The sequence below is a fragment of the Neodiprion pinetum genome, chromosome 3 (assembly GCF_021155775.2).
Source record: "Neodiprion pinetum isolate iyNeoPine1 chromosome 3, iyNeoPine1.2, whole genome shotgun sequence".
Classification (NCBI taxonomy): Eukaryota; Metazoa; Arthropoda; class Insecta; order Hymenoptera; family Diprionidae; genus Neodiprion; species Neodiprion pinetum.
In genome coordinates this window covers 23,454,981-23,472,191 of record NC_060234.1, presented here as the reverse complement: position 1 = coordinate 23,472,191, position 17,211 = coordinate 23,454,981, and the positions used below count along the sequence as shown (strand labels likewise).

Sequence of the window (17,211 nt, the reverse complement as noted above, 5' to 3'; positions counted from 1 at the left end):
CACAGAGAGAAATTTTTAGTTTCGGTTACCGCTCGCTCCTTGACTATTTTCATTTTTTACCACAATTGAAAAATATAGTTCTAGGTAGAAAGTTACCGGAAAGTCTAGTATCCGTTACTATTCTTTCTCGTTACGATCGCTGTTACTATATTTTCTTGTAACTGTTGCGAAAATTTAACGCTTGCGCAGCAATAAATCGACGTTGATGCCTTGTTTAACTAAAAAAGTAGAATCAATTTCGGGAAAAGGGGTGTAATTAGAACCTTTAAAATGTTAAAACCTTGGTGTTTTTGATTTCATTTTGTTTTCGGCCTTTTTTCACCATAGAGATCTCCAGAGATCGTCTAAAATTTTTGAATGAAAAAACCGATTTGATACGAAAATCGTTTCATCGAGCGGTTACGCGATAATAAAGCCTGCCTCGTTGCGCGTTTCGCGTTTCGCGAACTCTCGTTCATATATGTAGACTTAATTTATACCATACAGAAATAGATTATCCAACGACGATAAGCAGACGCTGGGAAAATTAAACGAGTCTCATTTAACAGCCGACGACATACTTATACCGTTGTGAAAATTACTCGTTTATACTTAATTTTCGCACGTGAAATTGCTCGAAAAGCAATTATTCCTATTACATACTTTATACTGTACGTATACGATTATAGTTCAGTCATTTTGCAAGGATATTCTCTCACAGATTTGAAATTAATATATATATGATTTCACACATTGTTCTAGAGTTATTCCGGTGAGGTTTTCAACGGTGTGTGAACAAAGAAAAAAGGAATTCCCCTCCTCCGGTGGAAAGAAACCGATTGGAGATAAAAAGACGAAGACAAAATGGTAAGATTTTTCATATATCTCTGACTGTAACGAGACTCAATTAATATTATGCTTACTTCATTTTGGTGAATAAAAAACTTCATCCGATACGATATGAGATTCAATGGCATTCTGGAGAAGAATTATTAATTTTTCAACTTCTTTGTAATTTACATGAAACTGTGGAACTTAACCCTAGAACGGTAACGTTATTTTTTTTTTACCTATTCCGGTAACAGGGGGTGAAAAAACGCCCCAACCTTGTAAATTCCATCTCTTGGGTACAACGTATCGTTAAGGGTCCTGTAGGATTTCATTTTCTTCGTTTTTCAATAAATAATCACGTGAGCTAAACATTTTTTAGCCTGAGCTGCAAAAAAGTGGTCAAAAATTAGTAAACGAAACACGTAGGGTTAATTATACGTATTACAAATAACACAACATGGCTTCCGAAAGAAATAAGCAGTGAATTCATGATTTCATTTTCTCACCATTGGAAGTTGAACTGCGGTAACGCACGAGATGAAATGAAGTTCAACCGAATGGCACAAAAATCTGGGGGTGACTCATTTTGAGGGATGACTAAACGTTGTTTTTTTTTCTACAGAAATTTCGCTTCCTCGGAGACGCTGATTGCCCCGATTGGCTACTAGCGGAGATAAATACGCTTTCTCGAATGGTAATTTTGGAAATCTGTGTTTTTTTATTCTGTTCTAGTTACATGTGATTTTCGGTCATGATCGTAAAGATAAATTTCCCACACCTTTAGGGCGCTGTATATATATGTATCATTGACCGTGGCTTGTTATTTGTTACGTGACCAACTAATTCTTAGTCGACGTTATCTTATTAGGGATATATATGTATAACTCGCCTGACGTGACGGGAAAATTTCATTTCGTGGCTCCGCCACATTATACTATTATTATTTACTTTTATCTTGGATATTTTTTCGCAGACGTCCATCAAGATGAAAGTTCTCGGACAACTCGTAGCCAAGTCTTTGACGGAAGGAACTCTTGACGTAAGTCAATGGCAAAGTAGTTAACGCTTGATCATAGTCGTATGAAAAATGAAAGAAATGTCGATGAAAAGCATAGAAAATTGGAAAATTCAATTGCGATTAATGAATCTAATATTGATGTTTAAGTAAGTATGAACACTTCAATCGCATCACTCGCACAGACTCGCGACCGATGGAATGCAAATGCAAATCATCGCATGAAATCCTATCAAATTGTATGGAATCCCTGAAATCGTGTAAAATCCTGTAAACCTGAATAAAAGACCAAAAAATTTTATTCAGTTTTAACAAAAAGTGATGAGAACAACAATTTTAGTCACTGAGTGAAACCACATTCACTGGAACGAGCAAAAGATTTCTTTCAATATGTTTGGTAAATTCAACAAATCATTTCTCTACGTGTCTTCTAAATTAATTCCGCTTCGTGGTTATGAATTATAGTTTGTAAAGATACGCTCATATACGGATTCCCGAAACTCGAAGTTTCAAAAATTATCGTTGAATATGATTTAAAACTCTTGTAAATATCGTGACGAAACAGTGTGCTGAGTGTGTGATTGAATCGGTCATAATAAATTGTCGTACACGATATTCTGAGTACTTCAATCATAACAAGTGTTATCGAAAATTTTCACCCAGCGCAAAAGCCCTGAAAAAAATTCCATTTGAAACCGCCGTTCACCTGCGACATACTACGTTCATAATCCTTTGTTTATTTCCTGAAAATTAGCCATCACGTCGAGCCTAAGGAATTTACTTCTCTCCAAATGTAATTTAACATCATTCCGAGATAGATTTTGGTGCGGATCAGGAAAGCGAGGCTGAAATAATCTGCTATGGTCTCAACGCGAGTTTGGAAAATATCGTCAAACATTGCTTCGAAAGTTTGTTCATTATTATATTACATTTTGCGTATGACATTTCCGGTTGTTGTCAATCTGTGTTTCACCGTTTCATTTGCCAATATTGTTCTGAAAACGAGTTGGTCGATATTCAAAAAGGCTGCGTACTTAACCAAACAATCATTAATCATTTCCCTCTACTTGTTCTTGAAGGCAAGCTGCTTTCTTTACCGAGTTGGTATTTTGAGACTGACCACAATCGTTGTCGCGCTTCTTATTGGATGGCTGATACTATATATTCAGAAAACCGAAGAAACATCCGCTTCCCTCTTTTTTGTCGTTTCTAAATTTCTATGCCTAATGCCACTCTATGGCTTTTCGTGACGTTCGCCAGTCATCCCAGAGTGAGTTCCGTACATGTACAAATTTTGTAAGTGTGTAGAGTGATAATTACTTGTATTATATTTTCATCAGCGTGTAGGTACGTATAAGTATGATTTTGTCCAACACCTGCTTAAAAAATTCGATTCTCAGTTGAAATAGCGCGATGAAACGGCGTTTGCGCGTGCGCACAACTGAAACTGCTCGATTTGAAACACCAGGGCTTTTTTTAGAGCATGCGTACTTTCGAGTAAATCAATTTTACGCACTGCGTCATTGAGCGTAAGTTGCCTAACCCAAATTTTGCGCGGTGTCAGTGGCAGCTTCGTTGCTTCTCGAATCAGACTTTCCTTCGCAGATGTTGGACAAAATGCGGATATCAAACGTAGGATGGGCGATATCTGACTCGTGTGATCGCAGCGCTCGCCTTGGCTCTTGCTGCAAACTTCACACTCATCCGAAATCGCTCACTTTCCGCACTTGTCACGCAACATATGCTATTACCATACGAAATTCACTCAGTATTAGTACACCTTGATACGTGCGTCGGATTGTATCCATCATGGCTTTTATCATATTTTATTGTTTTTCTCACCGTGTGGTTTGCGCTGTTATTTTTTAGGTGAACTCCCGAGATGCGAACATTATATATCATTTTTCACACCCACCGAGGTGAAATCAGTTTTGGTCAATATCACACGCGAGTCGCGAAGCAGAGAGCGCTGGCAAAGAACCAAAAGACGCAAAAGCAATCGAGTTTCCTTTCGGTCTGTTTCCCGCTAGCTGTAATGCATCCAATTCAATGTCACGACTTATTTGCTTTACTTTGGAGTTTCGACATCGCGTTATAGCCACGTGGGCAAGCAAGCAAACAAAAAAAAAAAAAAAAAAAAGAATAGCAGCAACAAACAATATCTACCCGCGAAAAGTAGTCAAACGTCGAATTCGTATGTGTGAAAATACACGCAGGGAATTAGCAATTTGTTGGCTTTACCATGTATGACGAAAAAAACCGTTTTATTTTATCCAAACAAGGTTATGCTATTCTGCAAAGAAGTGATCCGAACAATGATTTGGATTATTGAGTGAAATCACATTCATTTCACATCATTTCAATCAACAAAACATTTCTCGTGCCATATTTGATGAATGTGAACATCATGTTGTTTTTTTTTTTTTTTTTGGCTGTGCAGAATTTGATACTACTTTTGCGTACAATTTATACCTTGCAAATAGTTTTTTGAATAATTCAGCTACCGCAATACATTTGCCCATTTTTTGTGCGGTGGCAATCATTATTATAGGAAATGATTTGGACGTATTAAATCGTTTTACCGAATTTCAAGATACAAAACCAAGTTTACGAGAATTTTGTATTCAAAGTGACATTTTTCGCGATAGCACAACTAACAGGCTATTCTATTATAATTTTATTTTTTCACTTATCTCGTGTTCATTCGACTTGTGTTGCAGGAAGATAAGGTGAAGAAACTCACGCAGGACGCAAAGCTAGGTTTGTATTGACAATTCATGAAAATTTATCTTCCATAATACATGCGTTAGCTATACGAAAAAACGGCATTTAAATTCTTTCGTTACAAGTTTTGGAGCCTTTACGAAACAGCTGGACGGAGAAAAAACGTCAACACGCTCGTAACTAATGCTTTTTAACCAATTTTGTAAAATTATTCTCCTGAGGAGTATCGATGATGGTCGGTCTTTCCATTTTTATAAGCCATGAAGCATTGAAATTGGTTCGATTTCAGAAATAAGTTATGGACAGATAAAAGAAAGTTTTTTGTACTTTTTTGCGTACAGTATTATATACATCAATATACGGGGCTTTCCATACTAACTCGACAAACGTCCCAGACTCACCCTTTTCGCTCTCTTTGCTTATTTTTTATTTACAATTAAATTCAATTAAAATTTTGAATATTCTGCATTGTTGATAAGTTCTGTTTGAAGTCTCTACTTCTTTACTTCAGCCTAATATAAACAGAAATGATTTGGGTATCCTTCTGATAAATGCTCGGGTAAATGGAATATCGATCATTTGAGAATACAGAAAAAATATAGCTATTATTGGACGTAGCCTAAACTGTTCATCTTTGTGCCAAAAATGTTGAACAAACGAAAAAAAAAATTCGGACCTTTCAAACAATCGTTTCAATATTTTTGTTTTTGTTTTTTTTTGTTCACAAAGATTATTTCAATACGATCAATTTCAGTTTTTAAGTATCACGATCCGATTTAGCGTTCAAAAGTTATAGTGAATTGAAAATATTCTTTGCAGCGAAAATTGTCGAAATCCAAAACTTTATGCCTCAAACTCACACTAGACAAAGATCTGAAAAAATACTTAGTATCTACTTTCTCCTAAGAAATGTAACAAACAATTAGCAAAGAAATCGAAAAGGGTGAAAATTGGACATTTGTCGAGTCGGTATGGACTTCCCCCATATAGGGAAGGATTTCAGCATTTGAGTCTGACACGTTATTGAAAAAAACGAATTATCTGTAGTACTTATTCAAAATTAGGTACGATATTCGTGTCTTGACTGATCATAAAAAGTTCCGTTTTTTTCGTATTCGTGTATTTTGCGTTTGACTTTTTGAGAATTCAATGGGACAATACTCGCTTACTAGAATTTAGTTCAAGGTGAAATTACATTTCAGCATCTCTATGTGTCATTTTCTTTTCTCTCAAATATTATCCAATATCGAACGAGTTCCGAAAAGCAAGATTGCTTTTTAATTTCCACGAATTTAGCTAGCGAAAAACATTTAAATAGAAATGGATCTGGTTAACTCTTTACAACGTGACCGCCAATTAGGAACGGCAAATACTTTACGATCCATATGTAATGAATGATTTTCGAGTTCTTAAAATTTTTTCATCGCGCATTTTCTATGCCAATACAGAGCCTGGAGATGCAAAAGCCATCATTGCTGCTTTAAACTTAATACTTTCGTCTTCCACGAGTCATGCGGTATCGGCGACCGACCTGAGTAGCGAACTTCAACAACTGGGCCTCCCTCGGGAGCACAGCACCACCCTTGCACGTATTTACACGGAACACAGCCCCCAAATCACGGCGACGTTATCTGCGCAGTCCTTGAGACGTGAGTTTGAAATACATTCGAAAAACCGTAGCTATTGCTTAGAATTATTCCTGCATCGAGATTGAGATCCATACAAAGTTTTTAGACTTGATGTATGTGATCCACTTTTGACAATGAAAATAGAGAGAAAATCGCTATTTAGATTTTGATTTGAATTCAATTAATTTTTATCAATTACTTTTATGAAACCGCGTTTAAGTTACAAATATTTGAATTTTTCCAAAGTTTTACCATCTATTAAAATATTTGGAAAAATTCTTAAAAATTGCACTTTTTGTTCCGATTATTTTCTAATTACTTTCACGGTGCACATGTTTTTTCTTTCGATTTATTTCCGCGCTTTGGAGAATAAGCAACTCACAGATCAATGGATCAAGTTAATCGAATCAAAAAATGATCATTTTGAGAAACTATCGAGAATTTGAAATATGTTGGAACTGTGAGACGGTTTGAATGTTTGTAAAAGCGATTACACGCTAAAAAGAAATAGGAGTTTTGGAGATGCTGTGGCCATCTAAAAATTTAATAAAATAAAAAATTCTGACGATCAAAATTGATTAATTTAGAAGAGAATACCTCACGAATTGTTATTCGTTGTCAAATTTCGATCGATCAATGAAGAATTGTTTACAGTCAAACGTCTTTCTTTCATCGAAACATTGGAGAACGAGAAAACATCACCATTCGTAAAAATAGCATTCCAAACTAGCGACACCGCTGGAAAAGAGGAAACCAACAAAGTCACGATACCCAAAGAAAGCATTCCGGTATTGCTTGCAGGTGCGTAATGACTGTAATTAAATTTAAATACAAAGTATCTTTTGCACAAGAGAATATTAAATAATTTTTTACATTAAAAACTATCTCAAGTCCGAGGTGTCACTTAATTTACTTAACTTATTGCAGAACTGAAGAGAGCACGGTCACTGATGGAAGGACTGTAATTGAATCGTTGATATTTAATGTACGTCATACGTTCATGCATGAGATACATAAAATTAAGGCGATAGGATACCTGCATTCAATTGTTTTCCATGGAAACGGGAGACCGTATATCATTGATTGATACGGTGTGAAGTAAAATGAAATCGAAGTCACCATTTATCACACAATTGTTTCCATTGATATTTTTGAAGGTTGAACAATACGAATTATCATTATACGACGTCATTTATAGCACCGTGAACATCTAAAAATATAATGAACTGTTATATTTAATGAGTTATAATTTCAATTGCTAATTAATCGTGTAATACTAATTTTAAATTTATTAGTTTTTACTGAACAAAATTTAATTTAATTTTATTGATACCATGCCAAAAACAATGCTCTCAGTAACTTGATCTTCTAGAACAATTCATAGAGAAAATGTAGGGATATACGGTAGTTTTATTGTTGAAAACTGCGTGAACTTTCTCTTAATTTTTAGTTTACAGATAATTCTGCAACATAGTATTTAATAGAAAACTTACCCAGTTTTCGTATTTCATTTGGCAGGTTAGCGCGATTGGTAATTACGTATAAAATCGAAATTGATTTTACACCATCTGAAAATTTAGCAATATTATTTCTTTTTGATTTCAGAGGTAGATTAAGAGATTATTGTTTGGTGACATTATTTGGCGCATGGTCCTCATTTAGTGATTTGCCCCAACCTGAGTTTACATTGATTTGAAAACTATTGGATCCGCCGGGTCAATTTCCTGACTTTTGTCATATTTGATGTACACATACGTATAGAGTTAGAAATAAAATCATATGCGATCGTTTTATGATATTTGTCCACGTTACAAATATAAACGATGGCGCGGCGAGATGTTGAATAATTTACTTTTTATTTTCTTGGTAAATGAATATACAAAGTTTACATTCAGTTTTATGGTATACGATGCTTTGATAAGTACACACATATATAAATATATATATATATGCATGTATGTATATTGATACGTTATGGCGATAACAATATTTGTTGTACCTGTACCGATTCAGATCTGCGCTTACAAGTAATGTTGGTTGTCCTGTGAAGAATAAAATCATCTTCGTAATCGTGGACATTGATTATATTGATTCTTGGCTATGTATAGTTTATAATAATGCAGAGTGCCTAGTCGTCTGTGTGAAATAAAACAAGTGATGTGACACCGCTTAATATCTATTAATTAAACCTGGAATCTAGCTTTAATTTAAGTATTATGTATATGTAAGGTAAAATATGACATGCACCAAGCAAGAGCAATTCATTTTAGAATGGAAATGAAATATTGTCCTCACATATAGTTATCCTTTACAGAAGATGATATATTTGTCGAATAAATACCAAGGCTATTCTAATCAGTCTTTATACAATATTCGTACACTCGTTTTTCGCTTATCATTCATATTTACAACAATATGGCATATATAATATCATGTATAGGTATTAACCGATATAACAATTTTTAGTAAGTATTATTCAGAACATCGGTCGTCAAATGGGAGAAAAAATTAAGCAACTAAATATCGATTCCGTTTGAAAATATCGTTTTCGTCACGTGGCAAAATTGCAACACGCAATAATTATTTGTGTTAGTAGTAAAAAAAAAATTTTCTTCTGTTTAAAGTTTGACCTCGAACTGAAACGTTATTAACTAAGCCAGTATCGGAATTTTCCTATTCGGTAATGAACAAATATTAGAAAATAAAATGATACAAAACGCAAGAAAGTCAATAGGACTGAAAAGAAAGCTGTATGATGTGATTATAGAGATCGAAAAAAGTTTCTAAAAGTATGAGTTTCAACAAATTTCGAGCGCATCTTTAAATGGCAGTAGTACAAGGTGTACAGCTTCATATAACCATTCGTTAGTTGCCGATGGTTAAGAAGAGTTGACATTGTCAACTGTAATGACGAAAGAATATAGAAAACTTTAAACCCAATTTTCGCTCTCGTATTATTTAAGATAAATACAAATTTTCATCTAACACCGTTTTTTTCGCTTCTTTCGATTATCCGTGTATTTTAAATACTTGTTGCATAAGTGTATCCAAGGGAGAAGTAACTATTGGTGTGATAGTCGATTAAAATATCCATTTATTTATTTTCGCATTTTGTTTTCAATGGCACGCTTTGTGTGATTCTGTCAAAAGCGATACGGAGAACAAAATTGCTTGATGATAGCTAGCCAATTCGGAATCCGTATGTTGCAATAAATAAATGAATATTTCAATGGACCTACACACCGACGAACTGCTTTTTCCTTATCCACACATCGTTGGTCAGGAAATTTTTCCTCTGCTCGAACTTTTGTAACACCTTGAATTGAGCACGTTCCAGATATGACGTCATGTTATAGATTTGATGATAATAACCGAGGGATCGATTGGTGATAACGATTTTTAATAAAGATAATTATTATCTACCACTCTTCGTACAACCTTCGATATCATATTGATCGCAATTGGCTTACCCACAAAACCGTAGACATAATTTTACACTCTTTATGACACGAATACTTGAATGTCCAATTCGCTGACGATAAGATCATATTACAAGGGGATTGTAGCATCTCTTAATTAATATTATGTATTTTATAATAATGAGTATTGGTGCGTGTCTGTTTTTCTTTTTCTCACGGTGCGTGATTAGCTAATTCCAGCAATATTCCTAAATCAACGTGATATTTGGTCGACGACAAGGACGCTAATTGTGTAGAATCGTAAGAAAATATATTTATCAGACAGCTCGCATATTTATCCGATCACTCGAAAATTATTTACGATGATGTGAATTTCGTCTACATGATATAGGTATTATAGTGTACCAATGTACTTGAATGTTGGTGGAAATTATCAAATGATGCACAACTATAACTGTTTACAGATTATGTAACTTGGTTTTATAATACCAATAAAAACGTTGCAAAAAGTGAAATTAAACTACTAGACTTATTCCCTCGTCGCTCGCTTTAATATTTAGCAATTATTTTGGCGCTCTCTGCGTTGGTCAGCCTGAATCCCAAGTCATGATTTCGCCCGACAAGGGAATTGTTACAGCACGATTCATTTTATTTTCTTTTATGGTACGGAAATCTATTATCTCATGTGGTCCTCGCATTGTGTAGTACGATATGTCAGCGTAATTTTTTTACGTATCATACATTTTAGTCTAGAATTTATTTAACCCGTTGAAGTAATTAGCGTCTTATTATTTTTCGGTATACATCTCGTGTCACCAGTTCAATTAATTTTACTACATACACACATGTTTATGTGCTTCTTTTTTTATCGAATCACTATTTCGTTTACGTCAGAATTATCCCATTGTATCTATGTTACAATATGTATGCACAGTAGGGTCGCGGGTTGCAAGTTCTTATCTCCCCTGCATTTTGTAATTTTTTACTAGTACACAAAAAAACCCGCAATTATTATATACCTATCATGTTTATCAAAGTCAGTTTTCGTCAAATGGAATGCATCCGGATCTCTATCCTAAGAACTTTAGGAAAAAGTGATCACCAAAAATCACAGTTTTTTGAAGCTAAGGAAACAGGGGAACTAACTTGTTATTTTACTTTCATTTGTACCAAGTAACTGAACTTTTCCATGGAATAGAAAAAAAGTACGAATTTCTTATGCAGTACAGTGTTATTTCGCGATTAGTGTCAATACCAAGTAGCAAAATAGAGAATTTCATTTTTTCTGGTTGCAGGACTGTAAATTTTCAAGAATTTTCGCAACCGAATATGATTTGAAGATCAAAAATGCAGGAGTGAGAAATTGTGCTACCGTTGTTTTGCTTTTAATGCTACCCTAATGTGTATGTTGCACCATTGCATACGCATACAGTTTGTGTTCAATACTTCAAATTCAGTTTAAACATAGTTGAACACAATATGAAATCATGTTTCATGGCGTAGTATTTGTTTCGATGCTTTTGATGACTAATGGTGATGTTTTTCTATTATCTTTCTTTACGAATTATTCTCTTTATCAATTTTGTATTTACTTACTTGTAAACCTATAACACCATTTCGTACGTAATTGTTACTATATTATATTACTGTAAGCATTCTTCTTATTTTCATTATCATAGTTATAATAATTGTTATTAATATTCATAGTATTATTGTTAATATTATTATTTCATTATTGATAATTTTATTGTTAATATTATAGTTATTATCATCATTGTTATTAATAATATAATTCTGCCACGCATACAAGTGTACGTATGCATGCGTATAATACACCGAAAAGTGTGTATAAGCAGACAGACATTACCGGTGATTTTTATATCACTGGTTGTGAACCTGATATCGTATTATGGTTTATTGATATTATTGATTGATAAGCACGATTCGACTGAAAGATTTACGAGATATTTGTGCTTCTTCTACATAATTTTAACGTAGAACTTGCAAATACAAAAACACAAAAATTAATAATCCATCATAAAATGCAGGAAATAAACATTAACAGGTCAACCTCTGATAGATGAAACTTCCGAAAATTATCATCGACTTCATGGGTCTACCTATCTGGTAGATTCTCACGCGTTATCGTACGTGACTATCAATACTAAAAAAATAAAGATCATAGGAAAAATAAAAAAGTAGAAACATTTTTATCATCAAAAGTAGAAATGTTTGTTGATGGCATAAATTGGGACAATAAAGTGCCTATTTAATACAGTGATTGGAACTCTAATTCGTTCCGCTATATATATTTTAAAAATAATGATACGTACATAATCAATTCCGATGTGAATTAGCTAGGATGATTGCTTTTGAAGCATCATGAATGCGACGAAAGAAGATATTTGTGAGTTGATCGATTGAACTAAATAAAAATGGTGATGATATAAGATAACCGCGATGGATGAATGAAGTCATTTTTCTACTATAGCAATGTACACATGTCTTTAACGAAATTTACATTTGCATATTTTAATAGAAAAAGATAATCATACGATTAATAATATAATTTTTATAAAATTCAATATTTAAAAAAACTAACGTTACTAATTTTATACAGTAAGCTTGTACAAATGTTATTATAATATAGCATTACGATTATCATTTAATTATTCATCATCACTAACGGAATATTTGTGGTTGCTTTCATCTTCTTTGTTGTTTCACCTTATTTTTTTGTTTTATATCTAAATCGCCTTTTACACAATGATGGAACTAGGACAAGGTAATCTTAATAATATTCAGTGAGTCTAGAATGCACCGCAAACTTCACATCATACGTGTATATTTATGGCGCGAGACGTGAATTTTCCGAGTACTGAAATTGAAAGTGTCAGTGGAAAGAATTTGTTTCTGCTAAATTTGAGACATCAACGTTTCTTTGTTAAATTGATTACCCCTTCAGTTATCCCCCCAAAACTGAATTCATCTAGAAATTTATAATCTTCTGACAATTATCTTATTGTCGCAATAATTTTATCAATTAAATTTTCACGACTATGCTGGAAATTAGCGCTTCGACACATGGAATGACAAAACGTATAACCATATAAATTTGTTCAGCTACAAATTGCTGGTGAGTGGTTCTCTCCAACAGCAATAAGTACTCGTAGTATGCGAGGGGACATTTTAACAGTGATAAAGAATTCGGTAAAGCAATCAACGCCGTGTTCAATTTTTCGCGCAATTAGTAGATACCACAACTGATGTATGTATATTAATTGGATGGAGGATTGCCTAAGCTTATTGTTAGAATGGAAATCACCTGAAACAGTATCAAAGACGACCATTAAATGAGCCCAATATGCATATTTGTTTACATATAAAAGCGAAAATGTATATAATATTATATATACATGATTCGATATATATATATATATATATATATTAGGGTGGTCTTTATTTTGGGTAAGTCGGAATTTCAAACCTCTCACCCCTTGCATATCTCCCATTTGCCAAAAAAAATGTGTGCAAAGTTTAAGCCCAATCGGATAACGTTTACCCGTGGCCCAAGAGAGTCAAAGTTTAATATTGGAGCCGAATAGTGAAAACGAGCTTGAAAGCCTTTATTTAAGTAGACCAGCGAAAAAAAATCGTAGCAGGCTATAATCCACAAGATTTCTAACTAAATTCACAACTAATTGAATGTACTGATACCGAGTTCCGCCAAAAATTTCTATGTCGAGTTGTAGATGTACGTATTTGTAGATGTACGTATGTTGTAGAATCTACGTATTTACATCTACAACTCGACATAGAAATTTTTGGCGGAACTCGGTATCAGTACATTCAATTAGTTGTGAATTTAGTTAGAAATCTTGTGGATTATAGCCTGCTACGATTTTTTTTCGCTGGTCTACTTAAATAAAGGCCTTCAAGCTCGTTTTTACCATTTGGCTCCAATATTAAACTTTGACCCTCTTGGGCCACGGGTAAACGTTGTCCGATTGGGCTTAAACTTTGCACACATTTTTTTTTTGGCAAATGGGAGATATGCAAGGGGTGAGAGGTTTGAAATTCCGACTTACCCAAAATAAGGACCACCCTAATATACATATATATATATATATATAATACATATGATTTTGGGTTTCTAGAACGGCATTTGATTTACGTTCACAACCGAGGTTTACCCTCCATTGAATTAATACATAACTAGTGGTTAATATGTGAAATCTTTGAAGCATAAACGTTTTGACAACAGATAAGTAAGAGCTGTACCTCGACACAGTTTTTACAAACGTTTATTTTCGGGACTCATGATCATCAACCGCACACCACGTAGATATTGCAAACTTTCATTCAACAGTTTCGGCGACTAATTATTTTTTAACACAGGAGCAACTTTCGGAGATTAATTATTTGTTAACACAGGAGCAACGTTTCGTAAAATAATACTCTTCAGTGCAGATATGACACAGATTATATTCTTCGTTTTTTTGATGAATCCCCGATCATTAATCATTTCAACCTAGATTTGTTTCCTCTCTCTCCACACGTGACCTAATGCGGTAGGCAAGTATCGGAGTCCCCGCTGCTGGCCATGGAGAAGTTTGCGGAATCACGATCGCTCTGTCTAATCTGTGCGGGTGCTGAAAGCTTACCGATCTGCGGCTGAGGGAAGGTGTGATGCCCTCCCGGCAGTGTCCAGGGTTGGGAGTGAACCTGTACCGGTGGAAACCTCTTGACGAAGGGGTTCGGCCCACCGTGAAAAAGCCTGACGCCGTTATGATGAGAGGGCAGGGTGGTGTGACCGGGGATGGACGAGTGAGCGGGAAGAGTCGTGTGCCGAGGAACCGAGCCGCAACTCCCGACCGATGCCATGTTGTTGTTGTTGTTGTTGTTGCTGCTGCCACTGTTGTTGTTGTTCGTACCGGCGAGATTGTGGGATGCGTGGGGCAGCGGCATCGTCGAACAGTGGGGGTAGGTCACGACGGGCTGGGTCGGGTAATGGGGGAGTGTGGCCGACGAGGCCTGCATGGAGCGGAGATCGCTGTTCTCGGTGAAGGAGGTCATCCGCATGTTCGTCGACCTGCCGAACGGCTCTTCGTTAGGGTTCAGGGGCTCGCTCAGCTTCGGCCTGGACAACTTCCGCCGTATTACCACCGTCGCCTCGTTCGGATTCTCGAGGATCACGGCCGGACATCCGGCCACCACCATCTCGCTGCCATTCATCAACGGCGTGTGGTTCACGTATTGGGGCGAAAAGGACTGGCTCGTACCAGGTCGCGAATTCGGCGGCGAAAACGCCGTCTTCTCCGTCGGTGGCTGCACACCCCGTTGCAGAGAGCAGCTGCGCCATTGAGGCTCCTCTCTTGGCTCCCCTGTCAAGTCGTCAACGCTCGTTGCGCGACGTTGCGAGCTAGATTGACTCGCGTTGCTCGCGTTACTCGCGTTACTAGCGTTGCTAGCGTTGCTAGCGTTCGAGTGAACGCCGCTCGACGTCTCGCTCTGGCTGCTCGTGTTGCTGTGTACCGTCGAACCGTCCAGCGGTGGTGAGTTTGAAAAATCCGATCTCGGGGTCAACTCCTCGTGGGGCATCCCAGAGTCTGCCCGACGCAGACATCTCGGTGTTTGTCCACCGTTCATCTACAAAAAATAACGTGGGGTAGAGTCGCATTCGACATTTGTATCGGACAGTGATGAGTCGTTAACCACTTCCAGAAATTTCGTTGCTATATATTTATATTTCAAGGATTACATTGTTTTCTATAATGTTTCTTTTTTTTTAATCGGTTTAAAGAAATTGCTAATATCGCCAATTTTTTTCACCTTTTACAAACGTTTCAGGATTTTCTGGGGCAGATATCTGGGATTTTATTTTCCATGTAATTATTTAAGCTTGACGGATTTTTTAAAACTTTTACTCAGATTTCGTGAGTTTGCAATGTATAGGATTCAAAGCAGGTTTTTCTTTTATCAGAATTAGTTATGGATTTTTCAGATTCGCCTATTGAATTTTAAGTACCCAATGGATGAAATTTTTTAGTAGGCACGACAAAGGTACAACAATAACGAAGGCAGCTATTGCTTTGTAAATTTCAAGAGTGATCAACCTCAACGATATTGTCCATTTTTGACAATCAATAAACCTACACACGGATCTTAGATCTAATTGTCATGCATGGTCAGCAAAGATTTGAAAATTCTGTAGATGCAACTTTTTCGATTATATACCAACAAGGTAACTTCGTGAGTCATCTCGCTCCGTTAAACGAAACGTTGCAGGATTGTAGAATCAGTGAAAACGTTCGATATTTGATTTCGTATGTTGTGTAATCGCATTATAAGAGGGTGAAATCAACCCGTGGATACGTTACATTTTTTTATTCTTCACCTCTCATGTGCGACTAAATACCTATCATCCAGATATATTTTAACGGGTTAGAGTCAATTGGTAAGTCAAAATAATCGTATTTTTTATAATTTTTTTTTTTTTCACGGCTGGTTCATTTATTCTCATACCAGTATTTTTTCAATAGAATAACACATGTTTGAAGAAGTTCCAATATTGATTTGCAGCCGATTTATAAGTGATCTCCGTGATGTCGAAAGAAAGCGTTTTGCCGTGTACACAGCTGCTCAAGACTGGATCATCTGTAATAAAATTTTCTTACAGGATCATTAGTTAACAGCACTAGCTTCCGGATGAACGAAGGGTTTAGACTAATTTCGATTTTTTACACAATGCTAGACGTGAAAAAAATTGTTTTTTTCGCTAAAAAGAGTCGCTTTTTTCGCTTATAAAAAATGTATTAACCGTATTAAAAAATTCTTCTTTCACCCGTGAGATTATTGTATCTTAAATAAGTAATAAAAATTTGAAAGCAACCGGATAAACGGTTCTAGAGATATCTTGAACACCGCTTCAAAAATGTTGTTTCGAGAAAAATGCGTTTAAAGTTGCAAGTGGATTTTATACGCAAATAAAAAAATTTCTCTTGTACTTACGTAGTGTAATCGATTCCAGAATGTACCTACGCATGTGTATTTTAGTATTTAACAATAGATTCACCATACGTAGGCAGAAAGACCCATGTAATATTTTTCGATGCCGAGCGCGGTCTGTCGCTTTTAATACCTGCTCGTGACGGCCTCACTTGAAATCGTATATCTCCGTACACTACGGTCGGATCTTTATGAAATTTACAGAGAATACTTTCAAGCTATTGTACTTTCGAAATTTGAAATTAATAAAAAAAAAATAGATGTTATTAAATTTGCTAATTGACCCTTGGCAGTTTATGAGGTTTCTAATATCGAATCCGATTCAAAGTTGTTTTGAAGTTTTCATTTCTGATTCAGAATCAGCGTGCCCAAAACCACATGAATCACTTTGTCACATGAGAGGCGAATAACGAAAAAAATGTGATACTTTGTGATACTTTGTGAAGTTGATTTCACTCTTCCAGCATGAGATTCCGCAGCATAAAAAAATACGTTTGGTATGTTTTCACCCGCTTTACAGCCCTGCAAAGTTTTGTTAAAATCTTCAGAGGGATACATCGCGAGGTCCACTTGTATAGGTAAGTACAAAAAATGCGCTGCTTACTGA

At 35.6% G+C, this 17,211-nt stretch overlaps 2 protein-coding genes across 8 annotated transcripts in view; one reads left to right on the top strand and one right to left on the bottom strand.

The window, feature by feature from the left end:
• The window catches only part of LOC124215459 (COMM domain-containing protein 4), a 36,283-nt gene extending 27,941 nt beyond the window's left edge, over nt 1-8,342 (top strand). For 2 of the 5 annotated variants that reach the window (XM_046618872.2, XM_046618873.2), the window contains 7 exons: nt 742-846; nt 1,433-1,504; nt 1,784-1,849; nt 4,546-4,585; nt 5,998-6,198; nt 6,832-6,978; nt 7,105-8,342. In XM_046618872.2, the coding sequence (XP_046474828.1) occupies nt 844-846; nt 1,433-1,504; nt 1,784-1,849; nt 4,546-4,585; nt 5,998-6,198; nt 6,832-6,978; nt 7,105-7,142 (567 nt within the window). In that variant the 5' untranslated portion in view covers nt 742-843 and the 3' untranslated portion in view covers nt 7,143-8,342. Of the gene's footprint in view, nt 1-741; nt 847-1,432; nt 1,505-1,783; nt 1,850-2,623; nt 2,734-2,784; nt 3,122-4,545; nt 4,586-5,997; nt 6,199-6,831; nt 6,979-7,104 lie in introns of those variants that run through there. The other 3 variants (XM_046618874.2, XM_046618877.2, XM_046618875.2) reach the window with 3 other exon arrangements.
• A 136-nt stretch (nt 8,343-8,478) lies between these two features.
• Nucleotides 8,479-17,211, bottom strand: part of tinc (transmembrane protein tincar) — a 131,094-nt gene continuing 122,361 nt past the window's right edge. For 2 of the 3 annotated variants that reach the window (XM_069134312.1, XM_069134313.1), the window contains one exon: nt 8,479-15,245. In XM_069134312.1, the coding sequence (XP_068990413.1) occupies nt 14,160-15,245 (1,086 nt within the window). In that variant the 3' untranslated portion in view covers nt 8,479-14,159. The remainder of the gene's footprint in view (nt 15,246-17,211) is intronic. The other variant, XM_069134311.1, reaches the window with a different exon arrangement.